This window comes from Macrotis lagotis, chromosome 8, assembly GCF_037893015.1.
Source record: "Macrotis lagotis isolate mMagLag1 chromosome 8, bilby.v1.9.chrom.fasta, whole genome shotgun sequence".
Taxonomy (NCBI): domain Eukaryota; kingdom Metazoa; phylum Chordata; class Mammalia; order Peramelemorphia; family Peramelidae; genus Macrotis; species Macrotis lagotis.
In genome coordinates this window covers 119,102,781-119,119,996 of record NC_133665.1, presented here as the reverse complement: position 1 = coordinate 119,119,996, position 17,216 = coordinate 119,102,781, and the positions used below count along the sequence as shown (strand labels likewise).

The following is a 17,216-nucleotide window of genomic DNA, read 5'->3' as shown; positions in this document are numbered from 1 at the left end:
TTGTAAAATTATTCATATTCTTGCCCCTGCTATCTTTACAATACTATTTTATACATTTGCCATGTATACATGGAAAATGAATGATACATTTCAGCCAAACTCTACTACTAACACTTCCTGAGCGCTTTTTGAGTAGTTTTTGGTATTTTGCACAATTTTTGGATATTTGCACAAACCCATTCAAATCATACCCTCTTTCCACATCTTCATATCTCAAAACCATTGTCTTCAAAGCTTAACTTGGGTACCAGCTCCTGTCTCTAGTTTTAGTAGTAGCCCTTCCCCAATTTCCATGAACTATACTTAAGTGTATACTTAACCTGTACCCAATAGAATATAAATTCCTTGAGGGAAGAGACTCTTATTTTAAAAACATTGTATTCTTAGTACTTATTACATAGTAAAACTTTAATAAATGTTGAATTTGCTCCTGAATATAAATTTGATCAACGAAGATAGAAGAGATTAAGGTTCATATTTTTTAGGTTTGAATTTTTTTTGGCTGTTAATACATTTAAAACATTTTAGTTCTTCTGTTAAGATTTTTTTAAACTTTACCCATACCTGCCTAAATAGACATTTTGGATTAATGAATTATCATCATATTTCAACAGTATTTGTCACCTTTCTGACAAAAAAATATTGATACTAGAGCTCCATCTATAGGTTTAAGGTATACACAGCAGAAATCTTGTTGATTTAAAAATGTTTATTTTGATGGCCTTGATTGTCATTCTAAACCCTTTAAGCCTATGCTTTCAAATTAATTTGGAACTATCCCTCTGGTTTCTTTCTAGGCTGGAAAATAACTTAGATAATTTAGAAATACATATTTTTTCAATAAATGATTGAAATCTGATTTAACAAATCATAGAAATCATGGATATACAACCTTTTACTTCTTCTAGGCCTTATAAACCAACAAAAACTTGTGTGAAGAGTCACCTATAGGATTTAGTATTTATTCATAACTGCAATGTAACCTGTATTCCAAATTATTATGTAATAATAAAATAAAATAAAGTAATAAAATATAATAAAAATAATTAGGATAATAATGACATTTACTTTTAAAGCAAAAATAAAAATATGTTTTAATGTGAATACTTAGCTTGCTTTTTCAGTAGCAGAGCATCTATATCTGGTTTGATAGACATTGTAGCAATTTCAAGAATATTTTCAAGATGTCATCTGAAATTTTTGTTCTCTTTTTACTTTTTGTACTTCAAATAAGAAAAAAAAGTTTCCCACAAATAAACATAATCCCCAAGACAGACATCATGAACAAGACATGTTTGTGAAATGCAGCATATTTTTCTTTAGGCAGGTACCACTTATAAAATTCTAATAAAGACAGATAAATTTTTCTTTTAAGTTGCAAATTTGATTACATTCTATCCGCAGGTTTGCAGGCAAGGTAATGTCAACTGAGAATGTAGTAGTAAATATACTGAAATGCATCTGGTGTTTTCTAAAAATCTTGAAATCTATTCTCAAAGTACTATGACAATAGTGAGTAACGCTGCATACAATAAAATGTCTATTCCAATTACGATGAGTCATATGACAATTTAAAATAAAGATCCTGATTCCTAAATGCATATCTTTTTTCCCTTTTAATTTTATTTATTTAAGACAATGGGACTAAGAGTGACTTGCCCAAGGTCACACAGCTAGGTAATATTAAATGTCTGAGGCTGCATTTAAACTCAGGTCCTCCTGACTCCAGGACCAGAGCTCTATCCACTGCGCCTCCCCCCCCCCTTCATATCTTAAAAAAGAAATAAAACAAAAAACTCCAGAGACCATACAGTATAATTTATTTGAAAAAAAATCAAGCTTTGTTAGTTAAAGATTAAAGGGATCTGTGATGTTGCAATGTTGGTGCTTGCTCTCACTAGTTCCTTCATTTTCCCTCCATGAATGGGCTATGAGGGCTAAATGTGATCTGCAGGTTGGATGCACCTGGTTTAAATGAGCACTGCCTTGATTTCAGCTATATTCTTTATTGTCTTCTATATTTAGTCAAATTTTTAAGAGAGACACTACAGAAACACATTACTAAAATAACTGCAAGAAGTTTATTCAAAATGTAGAAATACTGAAGAGGGTGAGAAAAGTAGTTATCTGATGGAAGGTGTAGATTTAGGCTGGTTAGCTAAGAAAAATAAATGAATGTTTTGTGATTACATATCTGTCATGAATTATACGTAAACAGAAATCTAGTTATGCATCTTCCATGTTAGTACTAGAATCATTTTGTTCTTGATTACATAGAGAAGCAGAATTGTATTTACATTATTTCTTTATCACTGTCAGCATTTACGTAAATGGACTCCTTTTGACTTTCCCAAGCTGTAAAGGGCATCACCATTAAACCAGTCAGTTATGCTCTTTGCAAGTACTTTTACATATCCATTAAATATTTATTATCCTCCTGTATGCTGATGGTCTTAAAGAGTTAAAATATGGTCACAGTTCTTATGGTCTGTCAGGTCTTGAAACTAGTAGATTCTAAATCCTTAGGAACAAACAATTAATGAAGTATTTTTCCTAGTGAGTTCAATGCTAGGAACTAGTTGGCCTCTTATTGCTATTTAAAGTTTGCAATGTATTCATAATATTATTACAATTTATCCTGACAATACTAATAGCATATGTATGATTCTTTTAGCATTGTAGAGTGCTTTACAGGTGCTATCTTACTTGATCCTCACTAGGATCTTTTGAGGGTATTGCTGTTATTAATCTCATTTTACAGTTGAGGAAACTGAGACAGAGAAGTTAAGCAAATTATTCAAGGTTACACAGATAGCAAGTGAGGGAGGATTTGAACTCAGGTCTTACAGAGTCAAAATCTAGCAAAGTCAATGTTACATGCTTTTTCCCCCATTGAAGAATCCGAAGCTAATAAAAGACCAATATAAAGAACTGACATGTTGCCCTTTAAGGTTTACAAAGTGTTCTAAATAGTTTATCTCATTTAATCTTCACAGTCTTTTGAGGTAATTACTACAGAGGGTATTTTCTCCATTTAGGAAACTGAAATTTAGAGTGGATAAGCAACTTTCCAAGATAGTGTCATATACATAGTATTAAAAGCATAGTACTTGAATCCAAGCCTGAGTTAATACAGGAGGGTAACTACTGAGCTTAGAGTTTGATTGGACTGGGAAGATATGGTGGAATGTAATTTCTTTTTGGAGAGTAGCATGTGTAAATTTGACTTCTCAAGTTAGAGTGCTTGAGTGAAAGTAATTATGAACCTGGGTATGATTGCTGTAAGATAGGGTGGAGCAAGGAGGAAGACTGGAATTTGTACTAGATGTTAATAGTATAGACTTAATGTTTATTGAATTCATTACCATTATTATTGTTGCTGTTGTTATTATAAAATGAATTTTATTGCTCCCTTTTGTTTTTATATCAGTTTTTTTATGGATTTCCCCTCCCTCCAGGTCCATAATTGAACCCTTCTTTGTAACAAAGAAAAATCATTAAGCAAAATCAACCTCTTTACCAAGAGGAGGGAGGTATGTTTCATTATATATTGAATTTGTGGTTTAAATTGATCTCTTGAGTATTAGGATGTTGCAGAAAATTTTTGAGAAGGGATGTGAATCTTTATATTTTAGGGGTGTCTTTTACTGTATTCCTTTTGAATATCAAGATGACTGTATATCTTTAAGATATGTAATTTCAATTTTCCTCTAAGTAGTGAGATAGATTTGTTCATCTCAATAAACATTTGATGAGCACCCACACTGTACAAAGTCCTATGCCAGGTGAAGGGGTACAAATATAATTCCTGTGGGGGGGGGTGTGGGTGTTTGTGTGTTGTGAAGGGAGGGGATATTGTCACTGTTGAGAAGTGAAAGGGTGAAAGAAAATGGAAGATAAATTTCACTAGGAATCTGTGTGGAGGAAGGGAATGAACACTATGGCTAGGAGGAGTAATGGAAGAAGGTAGTACTAGAATTGAGCCTTGAAGAAAGAAGATAGGGTATCTGCATGGTAGAGATCCTCACATTGGACTTTTCAAATGCAGGTAGTGATAGCTGTCATGTCTCCAGGTTGCCTGTAACATAGGAGGATAGTATTATGAAATAAGTTAGACTGGAAAGGTAAATTGAACTCTATTTGTAAAAGATCTCTTATGGCAATTTGAGCAAAATTTGTATTCTCTATTAAAATTAGGGAATCTTTAAAAGACTTTTAGCAAGAGATCTCATAATCAAGATTTTGCTTTAGTAAGTTGATTTTGGCCATTACATGGAGCTTAGATTGAGGAGTGGAGAGACCTGAACTGAGGGATATCAAATAAAGATATTACAGTCCCAGGGCAGCTAGGTGGCATGGTGGATAGAGCACCGGCCTTGGAGTCAGGAGTACCTGAGTTCAAATCCGACCTCAGACACTTAATAATTACCTAGCTGTGTGGCCTTGGGCAAGTCACTTAACCCCTTTGTCTTAAATAAAAAAATATTATAGTCCCAAATACATGTGATAATAATCATAGATCTAGGGCTGTAGGATACCTCAGAAGACATCTGGTCCAACTTTCTCTTTTCAGAATTGAAACTGAGATTGTCCTGGCTTATTGAAAGTCTTACCTAAATTAAGTCTCAGAAGAGGAATTTGAAGCTAGGTCTTCTTGGTTTCAAACATAAATACTATTTGCATTTTTCTTGAACTAGGCTCATAGCAGTATATATAAGTGAAGAGGAGACTGACATAAGAAATGTTTTGGAGATCTGATTGATATGTTTGTTACTGATTGAATGTTGTATGTGAGGAAAGGATTATGAAACTTGGCGATGGAGGATGATGAAATTCTCCCATAGGTTTTTTTTTTTTTTTTGGAGAAAATTATGACTTGGTTTTTGTCATGATGTGCTCATTTGTTAATTTTTTGTAAGCACTAGAATAATTATGGAGTAATTGAAATGACAGGTATAGGGACATAAAAATCTGATAATAGATAATGTATAATGGTTATTCTGTTCCCTCTCAAATCTTTGGGAAAAATATGTGACTATATTTTATAGATTTGTGACTGGTTTTCCTGCAGAGGGGGGTAGTCTGGAGAGGGGAAGAAAAAAAAAGAATATGAAGGATAGCTACAGGTATTGCCAAAAGATAAGAAGCTAGTAGGACCTAAACACAAACCCAAGAATGAACAGCATCTTCATTATGCTAACTATTGCTCAGAAAAGGGTAAGGCCATGTAGACTTTGATATAGGGGCTATGTTAGTGACTGTATGGAAGATAAGGGATAAATAAAGAATTATAGGTTTAGCATTAGAAGACCTTAGTGTGATTCTCATTTTTGCTATTTTCTATCTGTGTGACCTTGGACAAGTCACTTAAGCCCTATTGTGTTTAGTTTCCTCATTTTTAAAATGAGGGGGTTAAAGTATATAACTTTTAAAGCCTCTCCTAGCTCTAAGTTTATGATCATTGTTTCAAAGAGGATCTAAAACATGACTGAATGCCATTTAAGGGGTAGAAAAGAGAAAGGAATCCTCTGGGGCAAACAAATGGGAAGAAAATAGAATATGTTATAATAAATATAATGTCTTATTGTGCATGGAGTTCTATAGATCAAGTAGTGTAATTGGATATATCTACATTTCCTACAATTTAACTGTGACTTTGAAAGACCATCATTGAGGGTCCTTGTAGAATAACCAGAGATTAGTGGATATTTTTATTTGGCAGCTATCTATACTGGATGAAAATTAAATATATGATCTCAAGAATTAGAACATTGGGTGTGAAAAGTAGAAAAAAAATGCCTGGGAGAGAACTTAGGGAAATGATCCAGAGAAGAAGCTGAGATAGTGATGAACCAAGGAAGAGTAGAATCATGGAAGTCAAGTGAAGAGGAAAAGGCACTAAGCTGTGCTGACTTGTGCAGCATATTTAAAGAGGATGAGGACTGGGCAAAAGCCATGAAATTTTGCAATCAAGGGATCACTGGTACTCTTTGAGAGACTCAACAGAGTAGTAGATCTGGATGAAAGATTACAGGTGGTTGAATAATAAATGGGTATTGAAGGAGAGGCACTATTTATAGACATTCTAGGAGTAAACAGTAAAAGGGATGAAAGATACAGGACTATCATATGAGTTTGAAGGCAAGGCCAAAGGGAGGCTAATTTATAGTAGGGAAGATGAGAATGTAATTAGTGGAGAAGAAACCAGTAGATGGAAGATGAAGAGAGAAGGAATAATAGGATAAGGTTTTAAAGAAGATGGGAAGGCATTTAACCATGGGTAAGGAGAAAGGTGACTATATCTGTTCGTGTTAGAGCAAAGAAGTTGAAGATGTAGAGAGGTTTTGAAATGTGGATTATGGGAAAAGACTCATGCTATATGACTGAATTTTTATTTATTTTTTTTGGTGTAGTGGGAACAGATGTCATCTACTGAGGAAAGGAAGAATTAGAGTCATGATAGACTTGAGGAGGTTTGGAATGGTGACGCTACTATAAGACATGTGACAAGAGTTTCTTGAGAGATGACTAAGGGCTAGGTTAATGGTAACATTTGAATGAATACATTTGCCAATCAGCAGTATCTTACAGCCTGAGAAAAGAATGGATAAAGACAGAAGATTGAAATGACAGACTGGGGGAGACTCGGGTGGGGGAGTGGGGTGCATTGACAAGATATGAACAATGGAATGACAAAGGGGCAGGAACTTGAAGAGGTGAGGCAATATCTTGTTGAAATAGCCACAGAGTCAGTCTTAACCCTACATTCAATGAGATCAGAACAAGAAAGGATAGTGAGTGAAAGACATCAAGAAAAATGAAGCTGAGGAAGAGATAAAAGAATAGGAAAGTGTGATCAGAGAGAGGAGTTTCACAATTCACAGTGTTGGAGGTAGAATAATTTTGGGTGACATAGACTGACCACACCTTTGGGTGATAGAGGCTCAGATAGATTTAAGGTTGTAGTCATGTGAATTAAGGAGATTGATAAAGCCAAAGATCATGATGTTCAGAAGGTCACGAATGTGAACACTGAAATCTTCAACGGTAACAGTGGGAGGCTATATAGTTTATAGGGCACTGACACTGAAATCTGGAAGACCTGGGTTCAGAACCTACCTCAGGTACAGTTGTGTGAACCTGGACAAGTCATTTAGCCTTTCTGGGCCTCAATTTCCTCATGTGTAAAATGAACATGTTGAACCCAGTGGCCTCCTAGCTTTTAAAATCTCTGATCCTTTCAGTCAGTTACTGATCCCTTGAGATAGGAGGGAGTGTCCTAGATGTCAGCAAAAGAGTCTGTGGAGAGGTGACATTGATAAACTGGAGTAAATCTCAAAGCAGTAGAGCTTACTAAGAAAGTGTCTTCAAGTAGATCAAGATGTGTATGTTTTGGGGGGAGGGGAAGATGGAGCAGTATGAGAAAACAAGGAGCAAGCACTGCATTAGGATGGCAGTAGTTGAATTATCTCCTGAAGAAATCTGCATTTCTGTGACTGTCCAGAGGTGGGGAGAATATAGAAGGAAATGAGTAAGAAAGGGGAGTTTGTTAGCTATGTTTGAATTTTTGAGGGTATATTGGAAGATGAAGGCAGAAGAAAAAGGGACCTAAAAGGGATTGAGTCAAATTGGATTAACTGAAAGTGAAAAAAGTTGATAAGGGTAAAGAGGTCTTTGACTTGGCATATAACCTCTGAGTCAGAGGGTATGGGGAATGAAAGGTTGGTATTTTCTAGTAATAGGAGAAAGGAAGGATGAGACAGACTATTTTGGTCCTAATTAATTAGAAATCTAGAGCAGTTAAGAGGTGCAGTGATTAGGGTGCTGAACCTGGACTAAGGAAGCTTCATCTTTGTGAATTCAAATCCTGCCTCAGACACTTAATAACTGTGTGACTCTGGGCTAGTCACTTATCCCTGTTTGTCTCAGTTTCAAGGAAAAGGAAAAATCATTTCAGTATCTTTGCCAAGAAAACCCCATCCATATTTGAAATTTGTTTTATTTGTTTCTTTACATCAATTGTAATAAAATAATCTATGTCTTCTGGGAATATCTTTAAAATGTTATCCCATAATAAGTACAGTCCTGGGTTTACAACTAGAAATTTATTAAATTTAAATAAAATATTTGATAAATAATATTGAGTAGTCTGCATTAAAAAATCATTTAATACTACTTACTTTAATAAATAATTATTGAAAGTCTGAACATTTGGCAATGTTTTCTTATCAAAAATACTACTGGGGCAGCTAGGTGGTGCAGTGGATAGAGCATGGAGTCAGGAGTACTTGAGTTCAAATGTGGCCTCAGACACTTAATGATTACCTAGCTGTGTGGCCTTGGGCAAGCCACTTAACCCCATTGCCTTGCAAAAAAAAAAAGCCTAAAAAAATACTACTAGTTCCAGTGGTAACAGTTTTATAGTTCTTTTAGCAATTTAGCCACCATGTTAACAATTCAATGGAAACAACTTAATCTTTTTCTACTAAAAGTCGAATACACCATTAATTTCTTTCATGTTTCTTTTATAGTTGGATATCTCTATCCTGTACAGTACTTTAGACAGATCCTTGAGGATGCACACACGGTGAAATTAGAAGCATCATTAAACTTTCCAGGTATTCATAAGTTAAATAATAAATTATCTGTGTTTCTAAAAAAAGTAATATGATTACCTTTAATTTAAGTCCATTTTAGCCCCAGAAAAGAGAAGGTAGGCTACCTACCTCTTTATGTCCACAGGATCATTTTTACCAGAAGGTTGTGTTCATTCAAATTCAACCTTGCTTAATGCCCCTACTTAAGATTTTGTGAGGATATATGCAACATCTCAGCAATGAACCCTTTCTCAAAGTTAATTTGAACATTCAGGAGTACATAAAATATTATACAACTCTTTTATAGTAGTCTCAAAGGTTTACACTTCAGTTTATGATGTATTTAAAAATTTTTAAGTATATGTAAACTCATATTTTTAATTCAATCAATTCAAATTGATATTATTTTACTTTGAGATCTAAATGAGGGCCAAATGAAATCGTAATGAGATTAGGAAAACCAGTGGGAATAAACTTATTTATTTAAACAATTTGTGTTTGTTTAAAGCAGGCTTCTTTTGAAAAAGAAAATGTTTGAATTTATCTTTTTGTTCCTTTGTGATCCTTTAAGCTTTATTTTGTTTGACATGACAAGTAGATTTTAATTACTTGAAGAAAGCTATTATTTTTGTCATAATATTTTAGTATCATCTTTCTTTTTCTACTTCCTTAATATTATCAGTGTCTCATTATTATAAATACTTAGTCCAGAGTGATTAAAATGGCTTTTATTGATGCATCTTTGCAAAGAAGGACCTCCTCTCTTAAGGAAAGAGAACCCTGAATCATGGCAATGCTGGATCTTGTTTGCAGTTTGAAAGTTTTATTTTTTACCCTTTATGCCAATCATTGGCCAGGGTCACAATTTAATTGATATATTCACCCCCATATATTTCCCTGCCCTGCTCATTATACTAATGAGCACAGGGGAGTGAATAGTAACCTTCTTCAACAGGAACAAAGGAGAGCAACAGAGACCCTTGGTCAACCCCTGATTAGTTGCAAAATTATTTCTTTAATCCTCTTTCCTTTTGTCTAACTCTTCCTTCCTGTTTTTGTTTTTGTAAGGCAGTGGGGTTAAGTGACTTGCCCAAGGTCACACAGCTAAGTAATCATTATGTGTCTAGATCGTATTTGAACTCAAATCCTCCTGTCTCCAGGTTCAGTGCTCAGCCACCTACCTGCCCCCTCCTTTTCTCTTAATGGAGTATATCTTCACCCCATTCCTCCTCCTTTCCATCAAAACCTTCATCCCTTCGTTGGTACATAAGTAGGGGCAACACACGTACAGAATCAAGTTACAGATATCAAAAGGGGCAGATCCCCTGACTGAACAACTTGTACACATAGGCATGAGATGGTGGAGATGAACTGGTCCTGTCTCTGTCTATCTGTCAGTGTATCTCTCCCCTAGCCCCCAGCCCTTGAAGTCTCCTCCCCATCCCCTCCCATGGATGGGGCACTCCTCAGCTGAACTCAGTTTAGAATTCAAGTCTTAATGATTTTGGGGGGATGGAATGAAGCCACCATTTGCACAGTCTCCCTCCCTCTCCCCCAACCCAGGGAGAAGGCATGGGTCATTCCCCAGATAGCCATGAGAATAAGAACTCTTCCCTCCTATAACTTCTCAGTCTTAATTATCTCCTTTAAAATTTGTTTTCTTCTCATCTCTCTCCACTACAACTTTTGGTCTTTAAAAGTTCTGCCCTGGGGTGGCTAGGTGGTGCAGTGAATAGAGCACCAGCCTTGGAGTCAGGAGTACCTGGGTTCCAATCTGGTCTCAGACACTTAATAACTGCCTAGCTGTGTGGCCTTGGGCAAGACACTTAACCCAACCCCATTGCCTTGAAAAATCTAAAAAAAAAGTTCTGCCCCACCTCCCATCTCCAACTCCATACACCAGGGCTACTAGGGCTGCTACCACTGGCTCATGGAAGGAGGGGCTGAGCTCCACTAGGGAGGCTGTGGATGTTGCAGAACATACCCCCCCCCCACCTCCCAAAACTACTCCACTCATCTCTTGTGAACTCCCCCCACTCCCAGTTTAAAACTTAAGCCAAGTCCCCATGCCCAGAAAAACCCCAAGGCTAGGACTAATCCAAACAATTTAGAACACAGTGACAAACAAGACAGAGCATACAATTCAAACATACCTTCAGGATCTCAGGCACTCATGCACACCATACCAGGATCCAATTGACTTCTTTCCTTATGACTTCTGGTCACAAGGCTGCCTGGCCTCCCAGGTCTACCAGCGATTCTCCCCATGGTGGACTTTGAGTTTTGCGGAGATTCCTGAAGAGGAACCCTGACTTTCCCACCCCATTTCAGGCACCCTAGTCCTCCAAAACTCTGGTCTTTCATCTGGGTCCTAGCCTGGTACAAGGACTTATAAGCCAGGTTCTTTTAATGTAGTTCCAGCCACCTCCTCACCATCTTAAGGGATTGTTCCATACCTTGGGTTTTACCCCCAGACATTTAACTCCCAGAAATCCCCGAGATATTTCTCCACAGAGAATGCCAAGAAATATGCTTGAAGTCAAGCAATTTTCGAGCTCTATTTTCTTGCATTTTTCTGGGAGAATTATCAAAAAAATTTCCATTATTGTATCCCAAATGAGTGCCCATCGGCCAGGGTCACAAACTAATTGGTTTATTCACCCCATACATTTTCCCCACCCTGCTCATTATACTAATGGGCTCAGGGGAGTGAACAGTAACCTCCTTGAGCAGGCACAGAGGAGAAGAACACAGACCCTCAGTCAACCTCTGACTAGTTGCAAAAGTTATTTCTTTAAATGGGCTTAAGTGGCTTGCCCAAGGCCACACAGCTAGGTAATTATTAAGTGTCTGAGGCCGCATTTGACTCAGGTACTTCTAACTCCAAGGCCAGTGCTCTATCCACTGCACCACCTAGCTGCCCCTGTAAAGTATTATCTTCACAGACATCTATGAGATTCTGTCAGTATCCTCTCATTCTTAGATCTTCTTTCATCCTTGTGGAAGCAAAACACTTTGATTCTTTCCCACATTAAGCCTCATATCAGTACTCCAGTAGTGGAATCACTTTTTTCCTGATTCATGATCTTTCATTCCAACTTGTGAGTTTTCCAAGATAAAGATTCCCATTGCTCAGAACTTCACATTATGCAGATGAGCTAAAGAAAGCATTTATAATAGTCCATTCTGTATTCATTTGCATACTAAAAACAATTTAATATATTTTGCTTCTAACTTTATAATTTGTGTATTACTGAATGCAAATATTAGTCTGTTAATCTTGCAGCTATTCTTGGTGAACATCAAATAACACATTGTATTTAGTTATAAAATGGGAACATTGTTAAATACTGTACTTTGCTCTTTACTCTCTATTAAATTTTGCACAGAGAAGACTTAAGTTATGTGAAAATAAGTAACAAGTATATTGCAGAATAGGTCTGTATCAAGGTGTCAAAATCATGGGTAGCAAAACTTCCACAGCTGGATGCAAGTTAAAATGTTATTGGGAAATTTTTAACAAATCAAATTAAATTATAGATGCTATTAATTTGTGATTTTCTATTATGGGGCTCACCCATCACTCCTTGGGGAGACAGTATTTCTCTAGAAATTTAATCATCTTAATGTTTATTTTTCTGGTTGCATATGCAACTTTTGTGAAATTGGTACAACTCTAGCCCAGACTCTTAGAACATTATTTTTTTGATATCTTAAATAATTTATTTTATTGAAGTAGGGGAAATAATTGGACAGGGAACTATTTTATAGTTATTCATCTGAACCCTCTGTTCTATGTATCCCCCCCCCCCTTCCTATCCCATTGTCCAAGCTACACACCACCAAGGTCAATGAACTTTTAGGAAAGTACCTTGCCCCTCCCTAAGGACTCTCCCTGCCCCAGACACAAAGACCTTTATCAACAAAACAATGGATTCTTGCCTGAGCCTGAAAGGTTCAAGCCTCTGGTTTAATGCCCCTTATCTGCATACCCCTCATTTACCATATCTCTACTGTTGGGCCCCAACTAAAGCTGCCTCTGACCTCCTTAAAAAGTTCAGCTCATTCCTCACCTGAGTTTCTTATCATCCTTTTGAGTGTAGCCTGCTGGTGGGGGGAGTGGGGGGGTGGGAGTGTGATCCCCCCCACGTCCCCCTTTGTTTGTTCTTCTCTACTAGTTATCCCCAATTGCTTGATTTCCTGTGAAGACAGCCTGTTCTAGAACATGAGCCCCCAAATAAGCTCTTACATTCTCCCTGTTCACTGTCCTTGATGTTCTCACCAGCCCAGCTGGTGGCTGTTTCTGCTTTACTTAGCTCCGCTACTACTGCAGAAACTCAATGTCTTGCTGCTTCTCTGAAGGACTTAACCTATGAACTATATATAATAACTTGTGAACTTTAAAAAAATTTTTTCCCTAGCTATATGCAAAAACAAATTTCAAGATTTACTTCCATAACCTTGAGTTCTAAATTCTCTCCCTTTTCCCCATCTCCTTCTCCCTCATTAAGAAAGCAAATTACTTGGTGTATGTTAAAAATGTGTAGTCATGGGGGCCATTAGGTAGTATAGTGAATAGAGTACTTCCCTGGTGCCAGGAAGATCTGGGTTCAGATTTGGTCTTAGAGACGTGATACTTAGTAGTTGTGTGACCTTGGGCAAGTCACTTAACCCCATTGCCTTATAAAAAAGCAAAAATAATAACAATAATAAAAATGTGTAGGCATGAAAAACATTACTACAATAATCATATTGCAAAGGTAAATATAACCCCCTACCCCCTACAAAAAATGAAAAACACTTCAAGAAAAATAAAGTGAAAGTAGAAAAGCATGCTTTGTTCTATTGTGGGGATAGATAGTATTCTTTATTAAAAGTCTGTCATCGTTCTCTTGAGTCACAGCATTGCTGAAAAAAGACATGTCATTCATAGCTGATCATCTTGCAAATATTGCTGTTATTTTGTATATAAATGTACTTTGTACGTTTCCCATTGCATCATTTCATGTAAGCTTTTTACTGAGAGTATCCTCTTCATCGTTTCCCATAACAGAACCTCATTTCATTTCAATCACATACCAGTCATTCCCCAAAGATGGACATCTCAATCTCCAGCTTCCTGCCACTAGAAAAGAGTTGCTATAAATGTTCCTGTATACATATAGATTCTTTTCTTCCTGTGTTTCATCTTTTCTGTAATATAGACTTTATAGAAGCACCAGTGGCCAAAGGTTTCATATGGCTATGGTTTTATAGCCCTTTGGATATAGTTACATATCGCACTACAGAATTGTTGAATCATTTCACAACTCCTCTAGCAGTATATCAATGTCTGAATTTTCCTACATTCCCTTCAACATTTGTCATTTTCTCTTTAGGTCCTAATAGCCAGTCTAATAAGTATAAGAGTAATAATACCTCAAAATTGTTCCAACCTGAATTTCTCCTATCAATTGTGAGGTGTAGGACATTAAAAAAAATTAAATAGATTGCATTGATAACCTCATATGACAAATGTTCATATCTCTTGATCATTTATTAATTGGAATACCTCATATTTTTTATAAATTTGTCTCAGTTTTCTATGTTTGAGAAATGAGGTCTTTATCAGAGAAACTTGTTTTCAGTATTTTATTTCCACAGCTGCTATTGCTAGCTCCAGACTATTCCCCCCACCCCCATTCTGCTCTCTCTCTCTCTCTCCCCTTTCATCCTGTCCCCTCAAAAGTATATAAGTATATTGTATCTAACTACCCCCTGCCATGATCTTTCCCTCTCTTCCACACCACCCCTTTCTCACCCTTCCCTTTCTGTCATTCCTTTCTTCTTTTTTTCTCTAGGGTAAGATAGTTTTCTATACTCAAATTGAGCTTGTGTGTGTGTGTGTGTGTGTGTGTGTGTGTGTGTGTGTGTGTGTTATTCCCTCTCAGAGCCGATTTTGATGCAATTAAGGCTTCCTTACTCCTCCCCCCCCTTCCCCCCCCTTCTACTCCATTGTAAAAGCTTTTTCTTGCTTCTTTTATGGGAAATAACCCTTTCTATCTTGCCTTTGCCTTTATCCCAGTACCTTCCTGTCTGCTCCATTAATTCCATCTTTTTAATATATTATTCCTTCAAATTCAACTACTATCTATGCTTTTGTCTAAATATGTTTCTTTTAACTGCCCCAATAAATGAAAAAGTTCATGAGTTATCAGTGTCATATTCTCATGTAGAAATATAAGCAGTTCAACATCATTTAGTCCTGTATGATTTGCCTTTCCTGTTTATCCTTTTTTATACTTTACTTGAGTCTTGTATTTGAAGATCATATTTTCTATTCAGCTTTGGTTATTTCAACAGGAAAGTTTGGAAGTCCTCTATTTCATTGAATGTGTCCATCTTTTCCAAAAAGTAGGTTCAGTTTTGCTGGGTAGTTGATTCTCAGTTGTAATCCAAGCTCTTTTGTCTTCTAGAATATCATTATTCTCAGTCCTACAATCCCTCAAAGTAGAAACTATTAAATCTTGTGTTATCTTGACTGTAGCACCATGGTAGTTGAATTCTTCCTTTCTGGCTACTTATAATATTTTCTCCTTGACTTCAACTTTCTGAAATTTGGCTAAAATTTTCCAAACAGTTTTCATTTTGTAATCACTTTCAGGAGGTGATGGATAGATCCTTTCAATTTCTATTTTACCATCTTCTTCTAGGATATTAAGGCAATTTTCTTGGATAATTTTTTGAAAAAATGACATCTAGGCTCTTTCTTTTGGTCATGGCTTTCAGGTAGTCCAATAATTTTTTCAGTTATTGGATCTGTTTTCCAGGTCAGTTTGTTTTTCCAGTGAAATATTTCATATTTTCTATTCTTTTGGTTTTGTTTTATTGTTTCTTGATTTCTCACAAAAATATCAGCTTCCCTTAGCTCCACACTACATTTTAAGGAATTATTTTCTTCAGAGAGCTTTTGTATCTCCTTTTCAATTTGACCAGTTCTGCTTTTTAAGGCAGCTTCCTCCTCATTGGCCTTTTGGACTACATTTTCTATTTGACCCAAACTGGTTTTTAATATGTTATTCTCTTCAGCATTTTTTTTGTATCTCCTTCATCAAGCTACTGACTCAGTTTACATGATTTTCCCCCATTGCTCTAATTTCTCTTCCCAATTTGTCCTTCTGCCTCCTTTACTTGATTTTCAAAATCAAGTTTTTGAGCTCTTCCATGGTCTGAGACTAATTCATATTCTTGGAGTCTTTGGATACAGAAGCTTTGACTTTGTTATCTTGTTCTGAATTTCTGTGTTCAGATTTTTTTTCTTCAGTTGTTTGACAGGGTGGGGGACACATTGCCTCAAGTTTTTGAAGGTTTTTGCAGTTGTTTTCAATGATACCTTCCCAGAGATCGACAAGTTCTCAATTCTTTCAAGATCTTATGAGAGGCTATGACTGCTTTCCTGGCCTGTGCTCTGATTTGTGGATGACCATAAGCATTCCTTTCTGCCCTGGAACCATGAGGAGAGTCTCTCCTCCATTGCGACAGTAAGCTCTGTTGTGCTTCTGTTCCTTTTCCTAGTCTGGCCCCCCAGATTTCAACCTGATCTTGGTATGAGCAAAGTAGCTGTCTTGCCTCAGGGATAAAACAAAGACCTCTGCAATCATCCCTGAACTCCCTTCTGTCTGTGGGCTGAGTTAAAATTTGAGCTCAGGAATTTAATAGTTCTGGGATCCTGTACAAGTCACTTGATCCTGCTGCCTCAGTTTCTCATCTATAAAATGATCTGGAGAAGAAAAGGGCAGATCACTCCAGTCTCTTTTCCAAAAAAACCTAAAAAAACCCATAAATGAACACTTGAACATGACTGAAACCCACTGAACAATCGATAGTGATTTTGAAGAAAGATTAAACTTTATCTTAGAGGACTGAGCTAAGAGCAATAGGTGGAAGTTTTAGTCATGGAACTGGCTTCAATATTAAAAAAAAACACAAAACTTTTTAATAACTAGTATTGCCCCATAGTGGACAGACAATAGGAAGAATCAGGCTTCTCTTTTCTTGAGGCTTTTTTTTTAGGATGGTTTTTTTTTTTGCAAGGCAAATGGAGTTAAGTGGCTTACCCAAGGCCACACAGTTAGCTAATTATTAAGTGACTGAAGTCGGATTTGAACTCAGGTACTCCTGACTCCAGGGCCTGGTGCTCTATCCACTCTGCAACCTAGCCACCCCATTTCTTGAGGTTTTTAAGCAAAACATCATTGCCCACTTGTTAGTATTTTGTAGAGTGTGGTTCTAGATGAATGGTTTGGACTAAATGGAATCAAAAGTCCATTCTCTCTTTGTGCTGCTCTGAAGGTTAGAGGTTAACTAGTCCAACCTCCTTATTTTTATAGACTATAAAATAAAACTTAAGAGGGCTTTATGATGTGCCACAAGTCACATAGTATGGAGTCTCTTTATTTATATAGTTCCTTTTGAAACTTTGTCTTAAACTCTAGCAAAGCATATGTGTGCATGCACAAGATATTCATTTACATGTGAATTACTTTCTTTTACTAAATTTAGAACACAGGATATGTTATAAGTAGAAGCATACATTATACAGGTTTGTTGGGGAGAGGTAATTTTAGACTTCAGCCCTAT

At 36.5% G+C, this 17,216-nt stretch overlaps 1 protein-coding gene across 1 annotated transcript in view; it reads left to right on the top strand.

Moving 5' to 3' along the window:
- LOC141496534 (zona pellucida-binding protein 1-like) overlaps nucleotides 1-17,216 on the top strand; it is a 39,907-nt gene that overhangs the window by 2,840 nt on the left and 19,851 nt on the right. Inside the window, exon 2 of the mRNA XM_074199033.1 lies at nucleotides 8,532-8,618. Coding sequence (XP_074055134.1) covers nucleotides 8,532-8,618 — 87 coding nt within the window. The remainder of the gene's footprint in view (nucleotides 1-8,531; nucleotides 8,619-17,216) is intronic.